The 22,807-nt window shown below is 34.4% G+C and overlaps 3 protein-coding genes across 4 annotated transcripts; 1 reads left to right on the top strand and 2 right to left on the bottom strand.

The window, feature by feature from the left end:
* Positions 1 to 1,528: 1,528 nt before the first annotated feature.
* On the bottom strand, positions 1,529 to 11,100 carry LOC108772186 (solute carrier family 46 member 3). Its single transcript, XM_018537676.1, has 6 exons — positions 10,101 to 11,100; positions 4,952 to 5,053; positions 3,052 to 3,189; positions 2,847 to 2,930; positions 2,076 to 2,232; positions 1,529 to 1,902 (listed from the first exon to the last, which is right to left on the bottom strand). Exons 1-6 carry the CDS (start codon positions 11,098 to 11,100, stop codon positions 1,698 to 1,700), a joined length of 1,686 nt encoding a protein of 561 aa, XP_018393178.1. The 3' UTR covers positions 1,529 to 1,697.
* A 1,964-nt stretch (positions 11,101 to 13,064) lies between these two features.
* Positions 13,065 to 22,323, top strand: LOC108772146 (DDB1- and CUL4-associated factor 13). 2 transcript variants are annotated; one of them, XM_018537610.1, is made up of 7 exons: positions 13,065 to 13,106; positions 20,482 to 20,873; positions 20,942 to 21,113; positions 21,206 to 21,353; positions 21,428 to 21,728; positions 21,822 to 21,985; positions 22,065 to 22,323. In XM_018537610.1, exons 1-7 carry the CDS (start codon positions 13,094 to 13,096, stop codon positions 22,150 to 22,152), a joined length of 1,278 nt encoding a protein of 425 aa, XP_018393112.1. In that variant the 5' UTR covers positions 13,065 to 13,093; the 3' UTR covers positions 22,153 to 22,323. The 2 variants fall into 2 exon arrangements, with proteins under 2 accessions (XP_018393112.1, XP_018393111.1); XM_018537609.1 differs by lacking the exon at positions 13,065 to 13,106 and adding an exon at positions 20,099 to 20,244.
* LOC108772147 (uncharacterized) lies at positions 14,245 to 18,320 on the bottom strand. The gene is made up of 4 exons (XM_018537611.1): positions 18,290 to 18,320; positions 15,650 to 15,849; positions 14,999 to 15,142; positions 14,245 to 14,409 (listed from the first exon to the last, which is right to left on the bottom strand). Exons 1-4 carry the CDS (start codon positions 18,294 to 18,296, stop codon positions 14,323 to 14,325), a joined length of 438 nt encoding a protein of 145 aa, XP_018393113.1. The 5' UTR covers positions 18,297 to 18,320; the 3' UTR covers positions 14,245 to 14,322.
* Positions 22,324 to 22,807: the final 484 nt, after the last annotated feature.

Here is a 22,807-nt window from a genome sequence, read left to right as displayed (position 1 = left end):
TTTAACATATATAATCAGTTTACTATTTAAAGATTTATGAAATTAACGTACGCAACCGACTTTTACATTCATGTTATAGGTAATAAAATTATCGCACTTAAATTTATCACACATAAAATTACAAAAATTTGTGTAACCTGTGTAAAAACATAACAGGTGTCGTAACAGCTGCCTTAAAGAAGAATGAAGAAGAATGTGTATATGAAAAATATTACGTTTTCAGTAAAATAAATATATTGCTTCAATTTAGAATTGTGTATATTCATATGTATGAATTACATCTCAAAGTTTACATTAAACTTTGTTTAAACTGATAAAAAACGGTTGTGTGTGGACACGCACGCGAGACGCTGAAGCTTTTTTTGACAAAATTTCTTAATCATAATGTTAAATATCACTTTCGTAATAAGCATTCAGCATGCTTATTACGAAACTTGCGCTAAAAAGAAAATAGGTCACATTTTGAATTTTTTGAGGATTTAAGTAAAAAGAGAGAGAGAGAGAGAGAGAGAGAGAGAGAGAGAGAGAGAGAGAGAGAGAAAAAATAGGAAACTAATTTACCCAATAATGCAATATGAATATTTGTAATGCGCATATTCTTTTCACGCTGTCGTCGTAATCTGTTTAAGTACAGTTTCTACTATACATATATACCCGAAGTAAAGGATACATATATAGCTTTTTTAAATAAAAAAATTTGTGTATCGCGTTTAACGCTTTGTCGAAATATACGATGCTCTTGTTGTATAATTGAACGCTTTTAAACGAGTACTAAATTAAAGACGACGAGAGATTTGCAAGAAAAATTACAACAAATTATATATGTATATATTACATGTATATATACATATATAATATATGTATATACTGCACACATGTAACTAAATTATTCACTTAGAAAGGACTTTATTGTAAGGATATTGAACGTACGTATTTTTGAAAAATAAGTCTCCTAAAACAATGTCCTTTTAAAAATGATTGCATTAATTACATGTCGTCAAATCTTAAAAAAATAACTCTTTTAACTTTTTTGTTAGATACCATTAATTTTTATCTAAAATTGTTAAATTAGAAATAAGCTGGTAGTTATCCTTCATTCGGAGTATCTCTACATCTTGAGAATACTTGAAACAAGATCTACAAGCTGCAGTAAGTGAAGTCATGGATGGCAAAGAGGAAGTCTCAATAAAGTGCTTTATTTACATCTTGATGCAGTATGAAGGTGATAACAGTTAGCAGTTGCGTAGGATTTGAGAAATATCGTAATTTAGAATCATAATTCATCCTCACGAGATACTAAAACTCCAGAACGAGAGTTCTGTTGCACTTTATTTTGGAGAGAAGCATTCTCTGTATCTGTAATAAGTCATTATCATATTGTCATCTTTGCTATAAATACTGAAAGTCTCAATCATTTTGAAATGTAATGAAAAAGGTTATTCATCGGAATATTCCTACATTTTATGTAGTTTCAAGTGTTTCAATATACCATTTAATCAGTAATTGTTAACGAATACCGATTGCCCTTCTGTTCATGAAACAAATTCGTTATAGCACCTTTTTACCAGCAACGTGACCAGCATTTATCGCAGCGACTTTAAGATATTCTATAAGTCCTTTCTTTTTGTGATGAGGTATTATTGATGTATCGTACGACTTTGTATTAAAAAAGAAAAAGGATCACGTAAATCGTGAGATCACAACTGTTCAGATTCGAAGGCCGCGTTGTCTATGCCATTCATCATTTCAGTTTTCTGTGCGTTCTTCTGCGTATCCACGATCCGAGGAATTGATGCCTTCAAATTATAATCCGTCGCATCCTCATTCTTATGATTCATCATAGCTTCGGGTTCCTTCTGCTCCTTCAGCATACGATCCTTTCGATGTTCTGTGTACAACCAGCTGAAACCATGAAAAAACACTTAACTTCATGCAATCGTAGCTCACAAATTTAATTTAATTTTCATTACAGTTTGAATCTGGTGTTTCATGGGACGATTACAGAGTTTGGTAAACGTAATACATAACTAACGTAATATATATCATTATAATCGTGACTTGGCCACGCTACTCACAAGAATGCAAATACTGCGGGCATTGTCATGCATCCTCCGGCGATGAAGAACGTCCCCGGAAACGTATTCATGGTTGCCGCGTAAATGGCGCTGTACATTGGCCCATAAACAAGCGGCATCAGGGATTCGCATACGCCAAACAGCGAATTCACCTTACCTACAAAATTATATAACGTTTTTGTCTTAGCTTCGGGTAGAGGATAAAAATTGCGTTGAATTTTCCTTGTCGTTAACCGGACAGGAAGGCCTCGTTAGGCTTTGTTCGTGATGGAAAAATTAGCAGCATTGCCACGTAAATGTAATTTGGTGTCCAAATTATCCGATTTACGCGGTTCCGCGAAACACACGCCGTTTCGTAAGGTAAAGATTGAGCTCAAGTCGAGAAACATTCCTAAGTAGCACTACAGTATTTAGTATAACAAAATTGTGTAATTCTTTTATTTAGAGTTCATTATAAAGGCGCTCGTTTATTTTATGTTCTTCTACGGAGAGCTCGTCTAAACACGAAAAATACATGCATATATCCGTCTGACGTTATCGCATTTGAAACATCTTTTCTGTGTAATTTTACACAGGAAGTGTACCGATCTGCGAATTGAGCGCATCCAAGAAGCTTATGTATGATATATATGTATATGTATATACTTCGTGTACATAATATACAAAGTTTTATAGCGCTTTACTTTGTTTCTTGAAATCACAGAACTCCGAGGTATAAAAAAAAATAATAGCGTAAGGGGGGAGAATCATTTCTTATTTACATTCTCTTACCGAGCTCATCGGTGGGTACGAGTTTGGAAGCTATCGATCGCATGGCGATGAAGGATGTGCCGTTCACGATCTCCACGATAGCGGCTGAAATAAGTAATTAATCCATTATTAGATACACTCGCGTCGGGACTGGGGCTATACTGTGATATATATATTTTATATACGTAGTTGTTACCCTGATGTTAGCCGTTTTAAAAAGACTGACCTACGTAGACCATCCAAGCGGACGTGGCGAACGCGTAAACGAAACTTGCTAAAATTTTACTCGTGCAGCTCATGATACCCACGATTGCGTCGTCTATCTTGAGAATGTGACTGAAGATACCGACGGAGATCGCGGTACCTGCGTGTATCAAAAAGAAAAATCGTTTATTTTTTTCATGCGAGACAAACATCGGATGAATAACGATTCTAAAGGATTAGTAAAGCGGACGAGCGCTGTAAAATTCCAGGTGATCCGTTAGTCAAAAGAAAAACTGTGAGAAAGTTGGAAAATTTGCAAAATAATTCTACAATCTACATCACAAATAGAAAGTTTTGGCTAAATAAAAAATCAAATGACGACAAACGTATACGTTATTCGAATTAGGGCTGGTAATTTGCTTCGAAAGCTTCGACATTCAACTGAAGTTTCGAAGCCACGAAGAATCAAAATTATACAATTAATAGTAACGAATATATTTCGCTATTAAAAGAAATATAAATATATATTGTAACATATGAATATATTTTTATTCTTGCAATTTATACAAATATAATAACGGAAAGAGAAAGCTCGACAATAATAAATAAATATTAAAATAATTTAACGGGCAACGAGCCGAAATAAAAATATTACAAATTACAAAGAGAAACAAAGAAGATATACTTAAATTAAAAACAACAAACGTTTCGACACCGATCGGGTCTGCATTCTCATTGTTAACAAATTATTAGAATCTTAACGGAAATTTAGCATTTTTTTAGTGTAATGCGTATAAAATTATCATATCTTTAGTTTAGCAAGTTTTAATTTAGTGTTGTTTGTTAAGATGCTTGCCATAATGTAGTCTCTAATTTTTTTCATCAAAGTCAAGGCCGAATCAGTATTTTCATGTTATAATTGTCCACTTTTAAAAATCGTTGAGTAGTCGTAACACACAGGAAGCATCAAAACAGTGCAACAATTAACAAAAAGATCTACAAAGGACAGCTATATGAAGTAACTGTTACAATAAAAGTTTACATTAATGCAGCTATTATATAAAGAAATTCGGCTCGTTGTCCGTTAAATTATTTTAATATTTATTTGTACACAAATATATTTCTCGAAACTTCAAAGATTCGAATTCTTTCGTGTTTCGCATTTTGAAAATTAAAAGTGATAGTCCTAATAGCTAATTTCCTCATTTGCAGATAAGTTATGGATAGCTTTATCCACAATAGAGATATTTCCATTGTATTCTGGGGGAGATATCTCCTGGATAAAGATTATCTAGAGGTAAAGAAATTGGACATAATTCGAAGACGCGCGGTGAACATTAAAGAGTCACGTTTGTAAAAGACACAAATTCTAACAGATTTTATCTTGCATGCACACCATTGGCAGTCTGCCTTTCTATTGCAAAATATTCTTCTGTTTTTTACTTTGTACTACCGGTCGTTACTGCTGCGACAAGCGATTGCATTTTCAAGGCAATTCCTATCCATCTATAAGCTAGAATAAAAGCAGCAGTTGGTGATTCCGCTTAGCAACGATATGCATTCTTACGTAAGATACGTCTCTCGTTTGCTTTCATCGACCCATAGACGTAAAAAGCCTTGATTAACCCGATGTATGTACAGCATCATTACGAGAATAGAGCTAACGGATACCTTCGATTTGCGTGAAATAGCAATCGGAGGAGATTATCTGCTCCAACCGACTTGTACGCTGCGTCCGCGTTTCTACGCGAAGCTGAATGTGTATTTCTACTTCAAAATTAGTAGTTAGATCAGCGAATGAACCGAAAGAAAGAATTCGTTGCGCATAAACAATTTTACGAGCACTCCAATAAATTTCTATGTTTCTCCCTCTTGCTTATTAATTAATGTGCGATACATTTTGCGATACATGATTTTCTTACCGATCAAATTAGTTACCATGCCAAACGTAGAGAACATGCTGAACGTCACTTCGTTCCAGTTGTATCGGAACCGCATGTAAAGATAGAGAACCGCCATTTCGCCTGCGAAAAAAACAAACTTGATAATAGCACTTGTATTGCGTAATTTCTGTGCTATCTTTATCGACTAATTGTAAGGAACATACATGATGAATCAATCAACGCAATGCAATAATAAAAGCTTTGACCTAACCTGTGGTAAATCTCCGATTTATAAGCGAGAAACTTGAGCTATTAAAAATGTTATACTTAATATTTATTCATTAAATATACTGACGAGCGTATATTCTCGTCTATAATTTCTTTGATGCGTCTAAGAATAGACTTCTGCATAATAGATTATCTCTGAGAGTGTCGATTCTTATATAAAAGTCTTGATTCGTGATGGAGTTGCCATTGTGTTACTCGTTATCGAATATTTACAGTACTCATTAAGTGAAGTCTAGTTATGAATAGCGAACTCTTCGGCTTGTTTATTTACTTAAAGATGATTTTTAAGATGTACGGATTTTATTGTTGCTTCATCTTCAAGCATCTGTTTACGGTTTTAATTATAATTGTTATTAACGTAATTTGTAACTAACACATATTTTGTCACGGTACATGAATAAACTATCGCTGTACTCACGGTTGACTTGCGGTAACATATCGTATATTACGAGGTCATTATTGTTAATGCCGTATAGCTATGGAGATATTTTGCAGATTCACCCAAGCGCAACGGTTTTCTGTTCAATTACAAACGATTTTCACGATTACATCGGCTGCAATTAGACCGACAATTGCTTCCTGTATAAGTAATGCCAAGTTAACTGCGAAGGTCAAACGCAATGTTAGTATTACGTAAAACGAATTCTCTTTTCCAAAAAAGAGAGAAGACATATTCAGTAGAGAAGTGTACAGCTGTCAAAGATATCTCTAAGTCTTCAGCCTTTCGAAACGCACGCGCTTACATTCTGGCGTTGCACGTTCTCCCATGAAATTGCAATGACATTATGTTTACACGTAATGTGAAAAGTTACGGATTCCGTAATTCATCCTGCATTAAAATTCGTCGCACACTCCATGCCGTACACTCCACTCAGGATTATAACGAAAATACTACTATATAACGTAATAGTCGCTTTCACCACGTATCTCTGACAAGCAAAGATCTGAAATTACATCGTGAATATATGGCTACGTTCGCGAATCGCGTTAGCATGCTAATGGAAAATGCGTATAAATAAACTTGTAATTTTGCAATTGTAATTTTGCACTTGTGTTCATTCATATATTTTACGTATATATAGGTTTGTAACTTAAAAATTTCAATATTAAATTATCATAAAGGAAGAGATGGATGCATAAACGTACATAAAACCTCTATTTGTACGTTCTAGAGCAAGCTCTTTAAGAACGTACAAAGCAAACAAATAAAAGCTACAATAAATATAAAGAAATAAAATACTAACATATAGAGAAAGTAGAAAAAAACAAATATAAAGCAATAATTACAATAAATACAGAGAGAGAGAGAGAGAGAGAGAGAGAGAGAGCACTTTACAGTATAATTTGAAAATCACTTCATTCATTTATCAATGTATTCCAAATGTATGTAAATTTTACATCTGTCTATTTTATGATAACATTTTATGTACATTGAAATGTACAATTCTATGTAGGCGCGTATAAATTTACATAATATTCCTTATTTTTATCCGAACAAGCAAAACGTAAATCGAATCACGTAAATACCGTTCCTCATCATTGATAATTAACATCAATTCCAGTCAAAAGACTTCAAAAGAATCGATAGAAAATGTATAAATAATTGAGTAAATTTCTTTCGAATATTTATGCCTTAATCAAAAGTTATTTTTGCCTCTATATTTACAACTACCAAATCTACATGCCGATCATATATACTCGGTCGCGTTACAACATTAAGCCGTCAGAATAAATTATCGCGCTAACGAGACGTCACCGAACGACTATGACGACACAATGAGAGAGTCGAGAAAAGTTACATCTCAAGAAGAGTCTTACAGGTATATCCGCGTTACAGAATTCGAAATCAGGAAGACGCCCATTACACGAAATTGTTATAAGCGTGACGACTGCCCGCGTCACTTAGCAGCTGGGGTAATATGTGCTAATGCGTACCCAGACATTGTAACTACGGGGCTACCTATATAATTAAATTGTGACAAGGGCATCTGCGAAATGTGCTGGAATTGTACGTCGTCGCTGTACGAGCGCGCACGATCGCATTAAAGTCGCGATAGCGCGCTGTAACAAATGCACGCTAATTGAAAAATTGAATGATTCGTGTGGTCGCGTGCTTGCACGGGCTACTAGCAGAAACTGGAGGCTTTATTGTTGCCGATACCGTCCGGCACTGAGGCTGGATGCTGGTACTAAGCGCTGGCATCCGTATCGATATCGTAAATTTTTATTTACGGGCTTCCGTACGCCGAGACGTGCGTTTGTTAGAAAAGATTGTAAGAATAGTTTCCGTCCGGAAACGGTGTTTCCTAAAAACTGTCTTTCATAAAAACTTTTCTCATGCAATGAGAAAAACTACTTAAAAATTTATTTGTGAGATATAATATTTATTTCGTTGAACTAAATCTTTGTTTAAATACGGCGAAATAAAATCTTATTCCTAGTAAATAAATCACATCTATTTTATTTTTTACTATTAATAAAATATATTTCACGGAAACATACTATATTTTGTCATCACGATCAATTTTTCTTTTTAACCAATACATGTTGAAGAAAACATATGTAACATTTATTTGTAAATATTTCAACTTTCTTTTTTTGGTGTAATATGTAGAAGCTAACAAATGTTTGTTGCTTTGCTTATTGAACTTTTAGTCTTTGCAGATTTATCACGTCTATACCTTGTAGATTACACGCAATATCAGTGATTCCGAATGCCAAGCAAATGCAGTTGCAGTAAGATATTTTATTGACGCTTTAAAATACGCGGATTATTTAGATACCTCAAGTAACGCTACACGTTCGCGCTCGTATAATGTGAGTTTTACTATATCTCTCTTACTTTCCCCTGACATACGATGTATATTCACACCGTTGGACGTAAGTAATTACTGATGGGAATGCGCACAGTTACTGCAACACGGTAGCAAGATTAACGAGAATTACCGTGAGTTTTTATCGTGCTACGGATGTACGTGAGAAATGATAGATAAATTTTATTTTCAACTGTTTTCCAGCGGTTTTAACGATTTTTTTCTTTAATTGTATGAGAATTAAATTGTTTGCATATTTGAGTCATTATATGTTTATTTCTCACGCGTCTACGATCTTTTTCTGGTTTATATAATGCGAATAGATAATTGTAAAAATTTCCACTTAAGAGCGATTCAGTGAAAGAATAATATCATACATTTATATATGAATAGTATATAAGTATGTATTGCTATATAAATATATAAGTATATTTTTAATTGAGAAAGAGCTATGTATAAGTTTTTAAAGATGTATTAAGCGATGCATTAAGCATTATGAATATATTTTTGTAATAAAATGAAAAAAAATTATGAAAAAATTATAGATTTTTTAATATTAAAAGTAATACAAAAGATTTAACTTGGTTAAATAATTATTTCAACAAGAGGTTGACATGTTTTAAAATAATAATTAACATAAAATTTGAGAAAAAATTTTTTTATGTAAATTATAATTATATATAACAATTGCATTGTTAAATATAATTATTGGCTTTATTAAACTATTTTATATATATATATATTATATATATGTAATATTTATTTTTATACAGAAAGTATAAATTTTTTATTTCAGTCATTTGTTGCAAAGACTAAACAATCCGATACATCCTTAACAATAATAGTATTATTAGATCACACTATTTTACTAACTCATTATTTACGTATTTGCAAAATTGGATGAAATTAAGCTATAATTTAGTTATCGTGAAAATCAGAAATAATTAGAAAAATTACTGAAAGGAAATGTTATACCTAATAAGTAACATATTACACTTGCATCTAAATTACATTTGCAATTACAACATCTTGAATTATACAGAAGATTCTTTTTAGCCCGCCTGTAATTCAGAATTCACACAGGGATATTATTCTGTGTGAATTTAAGATTTTAATTATCACAATTAAAATCAATTATAAAGTTAATAATAGGAATTTTACTATACAGCTAATTAAGTACGAAAAATATTTATTTTTGATTGAAGCGGATCTTAATTTGTTTAAATACATATTTCTGTGTGAATTTATATCTACTCTGATTCTGCATACCGCGCACCAAAGTCTTTTTAATCGGGTTTGAAATACATTCATGAACAGAACCAGAATAGTAATATCATTTATTAAATTGTACAAACAAATGGATTATTTTTGAGTGCTAATCAGCATTTTTAATAAGAATATTTACAATCAGATATTAAAGAAAATCTTAAATATGCGAATAATTTATTGCGAAAGATACTACCCCGGGCGGGGAGATTGAACCCGAATTTCTTCCATTCCATGGGAGCGTTCTCACGATTAGATCATCGAGGCTTCGACAATATACTTATTACAATAATCAAATAACTAGTAAATGAGCGTCGTGTTTCAGGTGACGTATGTCAAAGTATATGTTGAGAAGTAGGACCAAATAAAAATAAATCTAATTAAATACAAAAAATACTTATTAAAACATATACTTTTGTGTGAATGAATAAATGCATTTGTGTGTGAATGAATTGATACTGGTACAAATTTATACAGAAACGAATAAGAATGATCGTAACGGTATGTTCTCATCGATTTTCATTGATTTATATTCTCACGGTCCTATAAGACTTAATATTAATAAGAATGAACTAATAAGAGTTAATTTTCAATATGTATCGTTTAACATGTCACCTCGAAAGTACGATGTTCATTTACGAGTTATTAGTTATTGCGACAAATATTGCCGAAGCAATTCAGTAGTCTAAGAATAAAAAGTTATTCACACAACGTTATTATCGTAAGTAAGACGCGTTACATGCAACTGTCGAATGACCTTGCTTAGCACTTGGGAAATCATTTCTTTGAAGGCTCTCGATTTATTCGGGCCATTTACTCACCGTAAAGGGGCCCGATCACAATCATAACAACGACCATGAGCACGATGACCCTTTTCTGGCGATTGTTCGCCCCTTTCTTGAACGCCACACGAAACGTCTCCTTGATATGCTTCAACGAGAAGAAGTCCAGAACAAAGGCGCACAACGAGGTCCGCTTCCCCTCGCTTGGAAGGGACTTTTTCCGCGCGCGTTCCGCGAGCACCCTCGACGGTTCCTTGATAACCACTAGACCGTACACAAAGCTCATTATGTAACACACCATCGCGATACTAAAGACACCATAGAAACCAAGCTTTGTGTAAAATATCCCTGATAGGGCCATGCCTATCGGCACGCCTAATGATAAGAAGACGTTGGCCGCGCCAATCCTAAGTGTTCTCGATTCCACGGTTGTAATGTCTGCTATATAACTGAAGATACCCATAAACATGGTAGACCAGCCGCCAGTTAATCCAGGCCACACTGACTCTAGTACAACCACCTCCATTGGTAACTCGTAGAACCAATAGGTACATGCAATGAGGGTAACACTACTGAAGAACTCGCCGATGATCGGAAGCAGCATGCACGGCTTTCTCATGCCAGTACGATCGCTCCACGCACCCATGAACAGGATCAGGATGGTCGGCAGGGCGCTCTGCAACGGCGTTTTCCAGGTTTGCATACGCGCCACCATCTGCTGAACTGCGAGCTCCTCCGCCTCGTAACCGGTGGTGTTCCTGGCGGACAAAGCCGAGCACACTTCATCTGGATAAGCCAGGTTCACCCGGCAGGCCTTCTCGAGGATCAGATTTTGGGTGGCCAGTTGGGAAAGCACGCTGGGAATCACGTAACATGCGACCATCGGCTCGACAGTGATGTTGCTGGTCAAGAAAGACCATTTCTCCCGGATGCTCATGGACTTCCAAGTAATGGCGCTATCAGACTTCTCGGGGATCGGTTGTTTTTTCTCCGGTGTGAGCCCCGCGGGCGTGCCGATCGTCGTCGTGATCTCTGACATATTTCACGTCAAAGAAGAATTAGGATTGAACTGATCTCTCTTCGAGAAGTCACAATCTCTTTCTATTGTCCTGCAGGTATACGATCGATTGATGAGCATCAAGCTGCCTGTAGCAGTCCAAGGAATGACTGTCGCGAAATGTCTCGAAGGCGTTCAGATTTTGGTTCAGGTTGTTCGGCACGCGCTCGAGAGAAATCGCACGGTGGTCCCGCGACTCCCGGCTAATGCACCATCGTGCATTACGAGACGCAGCGGTGTTGTCTGTCTCCTTCCTTCGTTGATCACCACCAGCACCAGTGTACCTCGTATACCACCTCTTCTTTCCCGGGCCGCGCTGTCACCGCTCGCTTACCGCTTACCTATGATCGGCCTCCTGCAGCGCGCAACGAGTTGATCCGCCTTCGTGTACATCCACCCAGGGACTAAGCACACGCGGTGGCCCCTCGGGGCAACGTCGCCGACGTTCGCGCTTAATCGGTTCCTCCGCGGTGCACGACACGCGGCTAATGCTCCACGAGCGCAATTACCAGCGCTCTCCGCGAGTCGCTTCCGATTCCGCCCCGCAGAAGTTTTCGGGTCAAGGTCAGCCCCCGATGATGGTGCCCGAGGCTTCCGGGGATCCTCCCTCCGCGCTCCCTGAATCTTATTCTTCCTCGCTTATCCAGCTCGTTTTCCTTTCTCGATACGCGAAGAACATGGTGATCATCTTGACACGCGAGTGTCTTCCGCGATGAAACATAACGAGCTACCTTACTTTCGCCAAATCTCTCCACGTAGCATACAGTCTAATCTAATAATCTCAACATTGACATTTTGATAAATGAACGACGTGTCATGATTATCGTGTTCATTTTCCTACCTAGAGAATACTTATTCTTACGTCGACGAATGATGATCTTTTTCGGCTTTATATACCTTACGCTTCGACGAGACATTGTTCCTCCTGCGTGTGAACAATTTAAATTCCCGATGATCTGTTAACTGCACGTTACTATGTTGAAGGCTGTAGAAAGCTATCAATGGATAATTCACACACGGAGATTCTCAAAGTTTACCGCTTTCCGGTGCAAACGTCCTAGCGCCCGAACGATGTCAACAACTCGTAACGGGCTACTCACGAAACCGTATACGATTACCTCGTGCGATCTTAGTTCCGTAAACTTCTTTCACCGAACAATCCATCCGGAGTGATCGATCACGCAGCCTTCGATTCGTCCTTGACACGTTCCTCTCGTTGCGAAGATTCTTCCCTATTAGATGATGACTGAGTTATTAGTCTGGCGTTATCCGAACGTATTTTTCCTCTTCTATTGGCAATAGCGAGCGAGTAACTCTGAGCAGTCGCGTAAAGATCATTTTCAACTTGTCGGCCGTGATTTTGTTAATAAGAAATTCGAGAAATTTGTTTAGCCGAAGCGGAAACGGCTGCCGGCGACCGCGACGATGTCGAACGGATGGCAACTGAGCGTAAACAGGCAGCGTCGTCGAATCGCTGCCGCGCGTAACTCGACGAGGCGCTGTTAAATGTGACAATTCGTTGATAAAGTAATCACTACTACGCACGGTCCCAGCGTTCTACAGTCGGAGCCTATTTTAGACAGGGCCGTCCAAGTGCTATTATCTGCGACGGTGAATTCAAAGCTATTCGCGCGACTCAGCCGCGTGAGTGACAGGCTCACGAGTCGCGGTTGCACCATCGCGGTTTTTCATCGCTTCGCGGCCGCAACTCGCGAATTTTCGCGTGTCCTGCTACCGTTGATTAACACCGTTGTCACATCAAATTTCTTGCGCCTTTCGTTCGATTTGTTCGCTCGGATAAGCACCTCGTCCGTTCTCCAACTGATCGGACGTCGAGTCCAGTCCTCGTGCGCGTATCGTGAAATCCTTGAAGTTTGCATGACGAAATACTACAAAATCAAAAGGACCAAAATCCGCAAGGTCGCTTCCGTGACAAAAGACATCTAGAGGCGGCCCTGGCTCTTAAGTCTGACGTATGATGCCGTCAAGTGAGTAATGCTCGCAATTCCACAGCGATGCTTATAAAATATTCGATGCAGAGCTGTCACCGGCACCTCTCTCTCTCTCTCTCTCTCTCTCTCTCTCTCTCTCTCTCTCTCTCTCTCTTTTTTTTTTCTCTCTCTCTCTCTCTCTCTCTCTCTCTCTCTCTCTCTCTCCCACTCTCTGTCTTGATATCTGACCGCGACGAGGGTGCGTCTGTGGTGGTCATTACTCAAGAGTCATCCTCGTCGGCTATCATGGCGGCCGTGCTTGCGGCACGCGAAAGGTATGATTCTTTCGCGGTGACCAACTGGTTATTCGGTACGATCGGCATTGTCGATTGACAAAGTCAATCAATACATCTAGTCTACCAATACATTGTCTACTGGCAGGTAATTACCAGAAAGTGTTACTTTATTTCGTTGCATTCTCGCTCCGCTGAACCGCTACTCGAGAATAATTGATTTTCAAGTAGTAGCCATGGAACTATATAGTTAATGATTTCAATTCCGTGTTTAGCACATAAAGCAACTTTCAATTTTTTTACGCAGCTATCGAATTTAATGAACAGAAACGATTTCTCCTGCCACACGTTTTCATCGAAACGACGTAATCATTTTTAGGTCACCAGTGTATTATTTATTTGCTCGTTTGCCTTGCAAATAATTTTTATTTCATTGTTCATTGATAACAATTTAACTAAGTTATTCTCTTCGTCAACATGTTATATATTACTATATATTTTTCTTATCTTGTAACAATATGAAAATGTAGCTTCAACATGAAAGGCATTTAATAATACATAGAACGAAGGAAATATCACAATAATGTAACTATTATTATAATATTTTTAATAACTGATTGGATTATTCATATATCAATACATTTAATTTATATAATTGTTCAATTAATGTGATAAGAAATATCATCTCAATTAATATAATAATTAATAAAAGCAGCAATACAAATTGTTTGTTTAATAATAGTTTATTCTTGATATAAATTATGGTTTTTGCTAGTAATTTAAAAAAATTTGAAATAATTTTTTGTCAATTATTTTATTTCAATGAATTTTTACAAATATTTTAAAAACAAAGTATTTTGTTTACAGTAATTTTTCATTCAATTCTTTAGCAGTAAGTTTGGAGTTTGTTTTACTTGACTCAATCAACTTCGAACGTGTATAAAATGCGTCTTCAATCTTCGAGTGCATCCATAATTGAATTAATGTATAACGAGTACTTCGTAATCCTTGAATGACAACTCCTCGCCGTCGAACGGAATGTATAGGCATCCGTGACTTGGTTGTACCTGAGGAAATATTTTTTTTAATATATAATGTAATCATTTATTAAAATAGATCGAACACGAGCAAAAATGACGAATGTTTATAAAAATGTTAATAGTTAATAAAAATGTGAATTAAAAAAACCGTACTAATAATAAGACTTCTTCAGTTGTATAAATAGATATTATTTTACGAAAACAATTAAGTTTTCTCTTGGCTGCACTATCGCCCACCAATGCAACACTCAGACAGTGTAGCGTGTTTCCTTGGCTATAGTACAAATTTTATGCACGAAGTGGAGTTTTGCTACAAGATGTCAAAGGAACGGTGTACAACCAGACATTTAAAATTTGAAAATGTCAACCGGCAGTAGAATTAAACACGATAGCATAAAGTAGTGTACACCATGGTGTAGTACGTATTCTAAACGCTATTAATTTCTCTCTTTCTTTCTTTTTCTCTTTCTCTCCTTTCTTTCTTTCCATCTCTCTCTCCGTTTTGACAAATAAATTTAATTCATGCATGCTTTGAATATCGAACTGCTAGTTCACATTTTCGTATGCTTATCATTACTATCGAACCCTGAAATTAATGACTGCCAAAAAGACCGACCTTGCCAATTGTTTGAGATCCACTATGGAGGACACGGCCTACGTACAGAGGTTCTCCATCCGCGGTTTGACCTGCAATTATTGCATCCTCTGGTACTTCACCGTTATTACAGAACTCCCATGCGAATTCCCCTTGGACAAGGACCTGAAAACATCGTAATATCATTCTGTGATATAATTAACTAATTGCTTACAAATATCATCGACAATTCATATTTATACATTTTTTGTTCTTATCGTTGTTCTTTTTGAGCAAACATTATCAGATAACGAAATATAATATAACAATCTTGTGCTAATCTTTGAGTCACCTACCGAATCATATCTTTATCAGATCAATAGCTACTTCCGAACAAAATTTGATATCTCAAGATCATCTTGAATCTAATAAAATTGATATGATTAATTTTAGTCTTGTATTGTGATCGGTACCCCATGTACTTATTTACGGAGTATTATATAAGTTATGAAAATGATGTAACCATTTTTAATCATTATTATATAGAGAGAATAATCGTTATTGGTTTCTTAAATGAGTTTAAATCCATTTATACAAGTTTTAATACAGATAATTGGTGGTAATCACTGTTGACTTCTGTGACAAAAATTTCGATCAAAATTAAAAAAATTCGTTTAACTTATTTGTACTCACCTCATAATTGTCTTTGGGGTGTTCCTCGCCGTTGTGACAAACATAAGCGACACCCTTATCAGGAATTACTTTTGCTGGTAACATGTCGCCATCGTGAAAAGCTCTGCCGACGTAAAGTTTACTTCCGTCAGTGTCGCGACCGCCGGTGACTGCATTTTCTGGCAGCGATTGACTACTGACACGGCTTACCCATCTGTAGGCTGCAATAATGAAATTATTAGCAAAATCGATATGTTAAATACATTAATACATATATTAGTAGACTCGGCTCTATTAAGTCTTTCGACTTCATTTTGTTGGCAAATGAAAATCTCATGTTACTTAATAGTTAATAAAATATTATATTTAATTTGATAAAAAAATTATTAAAATAAGGAAAAATGTAAATATTTATATAGTTTGTATGTTAAACATTATTTTCATTAAATTTAAAATAATATACAGAGTGTCCGAAATTTAAATGTCAAAACTTCGAGAACGTGTAGAGAATAGATAAACTAAGAAGAAAAGTCTTGTAGAGATATGTTCGTTTTGCTTCGAAGAAAATCGCAAAAAAGACAAAACGCATGTAGTTTTTATTTTTATACTTGTTCATTACTTATTCACGTTGTATTGTAGTATTTACTTGCTTCATCTAGATATTGGCCTCTTTAAAATGTTGGCCTCTTGCAGAAATGCAAGCATATCGTCAGTACGAACAGCTTCAATGTCGCAACCAAACACTGTTGGTGATATTTGGTGGTGCACTGCAGCTTCGATTCGATTTCTCAATTGTTCTTTTAAGTTGATTAACAACAAATACACTTCCTGCTTTAGGACCCTCTACACAAGGAAGTCCAGTGATGTCAGATCAAGTAAACGGGGTAGCCAAGACACTATTCCTTCATATCCAAGAACGATGTAACTACGTTTTATGTTTTTTGCGATTTTCTCAAAAACGAAACAAAACGAGTATATTCAGGATTTTTTTTTTCTTAAAAAGAATTAGAAATTCCGAGGGCTCAGAGCCAGTTGAGTATTTAATTGCAAATAAAAACTTACATATAATACAGATGATATTTCTTACAAATAAAAGTTCGTTAAATTATTTTTCTTTTTAGTTCATCGATTTTCTACACACTCCCGATTTTTTCATATTTAAATTCCGGACACCTGTATATTAGTACAGATAACAATCACTAAAAAAAATTTTTTAGTAAAATTATTTTAATATTTTAATATTATATATTTATTTGCTCTTATTATAAAAAAATATATTGTAAGAAATAAATTTTTTAGATTGTGTGTATACTATATAGTTTACCATATATGCTTATATTTAAATTTTATACATATGTGCAAAGAAAATTATAATCTATGTCTTAATGATTATTAAGACATAGATCGTTTAATCAAGTTGATACTAATCATTTGATAACGCTATATCTAATAATGAAATATTTAATTCCACTAAATGATATAATCTTATTTTGCACAATTTCACGGATATCATGAATAAGTTATAATGTGTTACGTAATATTAAAATATTATAATACACTAAAACATGTTCTTTGTCATCGATAGGATAAGATACTTCCAGATGGTTCTCGTAATCGATGATTTCACGTGTCATACATATTATCTTTATAATCCATGACTCATATATTATGAAAATAAAGTAATTATATTTAATAATGGATTTCTTTACATTTCTGATAAAAAAGTAGACTATATGTACAATTATTTTTATACTTAAATTGATATAGTTATTACAGTAATAATTATTTAATATGTAATGTAACGCAATGCAAATATTATCTATAAGCATGTGTATATTCACGCAATACGTCATAGCTAGAATTATTCAATCTTAAGTTATTAAATCATAAAAAATAAAATTTTTTACTTTTATGTTTTTTATTATTAAATGTTTAAACTAGATTAAACTGATTTAAATTAATCTACTATTATTATTAATTAAATTTAAAAAAATTAATTTTTAGAAATAGCGACAATATAATTATAACTTATAATGTATAACTAGATTTAAATTCAATAAAAAATTAGAAATATAAATTAAAAAACTGGACTCCTTATAATTAAATATAATAATAATAATTTAGGCGGCTGTTTAAGAGTCAGCGCAGTAAGACAAGCGCACACATTAAATTCTAAAGTATTATTGTATAAACTTTAAATTTTTTTCATCGAACTCTGGATGTGAAAGCCAAAACGCTCTGTCAACTAAACCAAAAATTATTCCTCTTTTGTGAATCATCGCGTGTTGAAAATAATAGTTAAAAAATCTCCCCAAAAAAGTAGATTTCTGAAACCAGTCAAATTTTAAAAAAACCTTCGATAATAGATTAATAGATTTAAATTATTCAGATTCTTTAATTAAATTTGAATTATCCAGACTATGATAGAATTGTAATTCGTGTTTTTTAAAATTCAATATCTGTAGATTTATTTTTAGTGAGATGAAATCATTAAAATATAAGAAATGACATTTTTGATAAAACATCCTCAATATAGCAAATGTCGATGAAAAGTCGAAGAATAATAAAATAAATGAGAAAGCAGAGATCTTATAAATATATAAACAATCTTTTTAATGAATACCTACTTATTTTAATGTTTTAAAGAAAATTGGTACTCACCTGGCATAGTGGAAATCGATTTGGTACGGTTGAAGCCTGAATGCAAGATGATGTTTATCGTGTCTGTGGTCGAGTTAAAAGCTCGTGTAATCTTATCGCTCGTGTAATCTTATTTACCGAAATATTTCACTTGTCTCTATCTCTTTTCTTTACTCTTCGCATATGATACTAAACTTACTTAGAACATATTATATATTATAGTGATATGATATCGTCACACCTTTTCATCGAATGTATCATATTAATTGATACAACGATTACAATATAAATTGCTATCATATACACATATACAATTGATCAAATAAATTTATTTAAATATTTTATATTATTATATATTTATGAAAAGCAATTGTCTTTTTTAAAATGCACATGTGTTATGTGTCAAACATAATTATATATATGTGCATGTATGTATAATTTATGTTCGTCAAAGATTTCGGTAATTAAACTGATGACAAAAGAAAGTCGTAGTTATATCACAATGAAGTCATCGTGATGTGCAAATGTCCGTTTTGTTACAGGTCATATCACTGTGATATCATTATAAAATTATGATAAAAATTGCACCTCACGCTGTTATGACATAAATAAATTAATGCCTGTAGGACATACGATTAGTATTTTCCTGCTGGATTACATTTTAGTAAATTATACTAGAATTGCATCACATTGAATGCAAAATTTCTAATAATTTACCAAAATGCAAGCAATCCAGCAAGAAAATACGTATCGTGTCCTACAGGTTTACGTAACATTTTTTGCTATTAGGAACTTGCCGTCAGTCAATGTCTCTATCATTTTCCCAGGTAGCAAGCTGTAGTCATTTTGACGTCGATAGTTAGTCATTTGAATTATTAACGTATGTGACCCATTTAAGATGTAATAATGACGTCACCTTTTAAACCAATGAATGACGACATTTATTTACGACGTATTTTTATTAACGTTATACTTTTTGACGTCGGATAAATGACTAATCGACGAGTAATTTTTTATTAATGATATATATTTTCGACATCGATTTATTACATATAATAAATGTGGCTGTGACAAATTAATCCACATCATTTTTACAATAATAGGACGTCAAATTTGTCAAGAATGATTAATTAATTACATCAAGTAGACGATACCTTGCTACCTGAGTTGTTTATAATAGATAGAATTATTAATTTTTTTATGTAGGTTGTTTTAAAAGTTTCCACAATATAGCGTTAGCCCAGTGAGAAATAACAATGTGGAATCGACGTCGATTTGATGATTTCGACGCCGAATCGACATCAATTCGATGTCGATTTCATTGTCATTTCTTACTGAGAGAGGTGCCATGTCACATTAAATATTGACATATATATGCTAACAATAATTTATTTCGTCTTTTAATGACTTTTGTCTTTAACGCATCAATAATTCATTCATTCACTGTGAGACATATTCAAAGTTGACACTTTCGAAAGAAAATAAATTTATCACGAGAACATTTCCTCGTGATTTTGCGGGAACTCTCGGATCGGAGCAACTCTAGTAATTGTTGATTGAATTAATTGCAGAGAATGCTTTAAAAGATATATTAAAAATATAAAAATTGAGAAAAATTAACTTTTTCAAATAGATGTCTTTCAAATAGTTTTATAAACTTAAAAATTTTTTAATAAATATTTTAAAAAAACTTCAAAATATATAATATTAGTTATTTTATATTGGTCAATTACATTCAAACTATACAGCCATTTTCAAATACGTTACTAGTAGTTTCTAGAGAGTTTTCACAGATGTCGCATTCGTCACTTTGTTCTGCAGTCTGCTTTTGGAAAATAAACACGTGAGATCAGAAATAATCTTTTATGAATATTTTGATAAAAAAGTGTTTAATTCTTGCTTAAAGATGAAAGTTAAAGTATTAAGTAGAAATCCTGATGAATATTTACGAGAGACTAAACGAGACATTCACAAAAGTAAGTAAATCGCGAAGCTATTTACAAGTCTAACCTGATCGTGCGGAACAGCAATGAAAATCATTTTCAATTATATCAAGAAGTTGAGTAAAATTATTTATAAGGCGATAGAACATTAACATAAATAATATTCAATCATATAACTTCAAGGGAAAGTTGAAGGTGCATAAGTTCCACCAATCGGTGGGAATAACCTAAAAAAGGAACAACAATATTCGGATATCGTTTTGTTTACAGTTCCACGAAATTTCGATCCCTCTTTGCATCCATTCCAAGCGGCTAGGGAATACACAAAAGCACTGAACGCTGTTAAGCTGGAAAAGGTATTCGCAAAGCCTTTTGTGGGTAATCTGGAAGGCCACAAGGATTCAATATCCTGCATATGTAAACATCCCTCTCAGTTGTCCACAATTCTCAGCGGTGCTTACGATGGCGAGGTGAGAACGTGGTCTCTTAGCCTAGGCACGTGCACACGTGCGTTTTTAGCTCACGATGGCATAGTTCGCGGTATTGCATATATATCAGATGAAAAACATTTCATTACGGTCAGCGATGACAAGACGATCAAAACCTGGGACGCAGTCTCTGTTGATGAAGAAGAGGAACCTGTGAATACTATTGCCAGCAAAGTATGTAGCATTTGTGTGAATATAGTTTTCCTAAGATTTGCGGTTTTAAGCAATTTTTTTGTCCATAGACAGTATTAACTGGTATAACTCATCATCGAGCTAAATCTACATTTGTTACTTGTGGAGAAGGAATTTGTCAAATGTGGGAGGATACTCGTAACGAGCCACTTCGTACATTTAAATGGGGTGTAGATAGTCTACTTGACGTAAAATTTAATCCTGTGCAAAAAGATCTTTTAGGTACCACATATGATGAAAGATTATTATATTTCTATATAAACATGAAATACCAATAAAATATGCTTTATGTAAAATTTAATTTTAATTTCCAGCCTCTTGCGCTAGCGATCGCAGCATAATTTTATACGACACTAGAGAAACAGGACCTTTAACAAAGATAATCATGAAATTACGGAGCAACAAGCTCTCTTGGAATCCTATGGAATCTTTCATCTTTACCTGTGCCAATGAAGATTACAAGTAAGATATAAAATATAACCTCAAAGGATAGCTTCATGCGATTTCTTCGTGAATCTTAAATATATTTGTTTTAGTTTGTACACTTATGATATTCGCAAAATGAAATCACCAGTTAATGTACATATGGATCACGTAGAGGCCGTGATAGATGTGGATTATTCGCCGACGGGGAAAGAATTTGTTTCAGGCAGTTATGACACATCGATTCGTATTTTTGAGACCAATAAAGGTCACTCGCGAGAAGTGTATCACACAAGACGTATGCACAGACTTACCTGCGTAGGATGGTCGCTCGATAACAAATTCGTAATTAGTGGCAGTGATGAAATGAATCTTCGTATATGGAAGGCTAAAGCATCGGAAAAGCTTGGCATTGTAAGCATACATATCAGAATTCCACTAATTTATAAGCAATTTTTAATAAATTATTGATAATACTCTTTATGTCTCTGCTCCTATTTTTAACAGCTGAGAGCTAGAGAAAGAAACGCACGGTTTGTCAATGATGTCTTGAAAGAGAAGTATGCAGCGCATCCGCAAATTCGACGAATTGCACGTCATAGACAAGTACCGAAACATATATTTAATGCGCGAGCCGAATTACGAACGATTCGCGAGAAAAGTAAACGCAAGTAAGTATAACGAAAAGCTACAATATTTGAATTTTACAATATACTTTGAATAGTATCATAACATTGTTTTATCTTGCAGGGAGGCTAATAGACGTTCTCATTCTAAAAAGGGAGCTGTACCGTTTGTATCAGAAAGGCAAAAGAGTGTTGTGGCTCATGACAGCTGAAGCGACACATATTCGTATCTTTTTATCTGTCACATTTCGACCTTTATTTAATGTGTGACACGTTATTTAAATCATTAAATTTATACTGTTGGATCCTACAGGATGTTATGCAATCATAAGGAATATTTTGTATTATATTTATTGTAATAAATAATTTCTCTTGACATTATACAACGCATTGCAATAATAAAAATTCATGAAACATTACAAACCTCAAGCAGTGATTAATGTCATGCGTAGCGTACGTTACAACAGTTAATTATGCTGTTTTTTTTTTTTTGCGCGATCTTGGCACGCATTAATCGATTTAATATAAACACTTTATTTTTTCTTGTTATTTTTAACTTGATATTCCAAAAACACTATTTTAAAATTTTTGCACAATCCGTTAGATCGCGCATGTGTGATGAGATTAATGACACAAGACAGCATGTTTTTACGCAATTGCGGCTACAAGTTAAAAAAATGATTTATGGTAGACGCGTAATAAAATGTTATAGATACAGATTTCTCTGACGAGATCGCTCTCTTTCATTATTACAATAAATTTTAGCAATTCGCGTTGTCATTAAAGCGTTATAGTAACACATTACAGAAGCAGAAAGTCACAATTGATTCATATTCGCAGAAATCTATTATACATATCATACATACG

The sequence above is a fragment of the Cyphomyrmex costatus genome, unplaced genomic scaffold (genome assembly GCF_001594065.2).
Source record: "Cyphomyrmex costatus isolate MS0001 unplaced genomic scaffold, Ccosl1.0 scaffold18, whole genome shotgun sequence".
NCBI lineage: Eukaryota > Metazoa > Arthropoda > Insecta > Hymenoptera > Formicidae > Cyphomyrmex > Cyphomyrmex costatus.
The sequence above is the reverse complement of the archived record's forward strand: the minus strand, read 5'-3'. Positions and strand labels throughout refer to the sequence as shown.

What these genes read in the sequence shown, in the direction of transcription:
- LOC108772147 (XM_018537611.1), bottom strand. An exon ending in ACCCCAAAGACAATTATGAG is followed by an intron (nt 15,143 to 15,649) that starts GTGAGTACAAAT and finishes CGATGTTTTCAG; the next exon opens with GTCCTTGTCCAAGGGGAATT. An exon ending in GATCTCAAACAATTGGCAAG is followed by an intron (nt 14,410 to 14,998) that starts GTCGGTCTTTTT and finishes ATATTTCCTCAG; the next exon opens with GTACAACCAAGTCACGGATG.
- LOC108772186 (XM_018537676.1), bottom strand. Translation starts at nt 11,100, where the DNA reads ATGTCAGAGATCACGACGACGATCGGCACGCCCGCGGGGCTCACACCG. An exon ending in CATGGTAACTAATTTGATCG is followed by an intron (nt 3,190 to 4,951) that starts GTAAGAAAATCA and finishes TGATACACGCAG; the next exon opens with GTACCGCGATCTCCGTCGGT. An exon ending in CGCTTGGATGGTCTACGTAG is followed by an intron (nt 2,931 to 3,051) that starts GTCAGTCTTTTT and finishes TACTTATTTCAG; the next exon opens with CCGCTATCGTGGAGATCGTG.
- LOC108772146 (XM_018537609.1), top strand. Translation starts at nt 20,175, where the DNA reads ATGAAAGTTAAAGTATTAAGTAGAAATCCTGATGAATATTTACGAGAG. An exon ending in TGAATACTATTGCCAGCAAA is followed by an intron (nt 20,874 to 20,941) that starts GTATGTAGCATT and finishes TTTTGTCCATAG; the next exon opens with ACAGTATTAACTGGTATAAC. An exon ending in CATCGGAAAAGCTTGGCATT is followed by an intron (nt 21,729 to 21,821) that starts GTAAGCATACAT and finishes TATTTTTAACAG; the next exon opens with CTGAGAGCTAGAGAAAGAAA.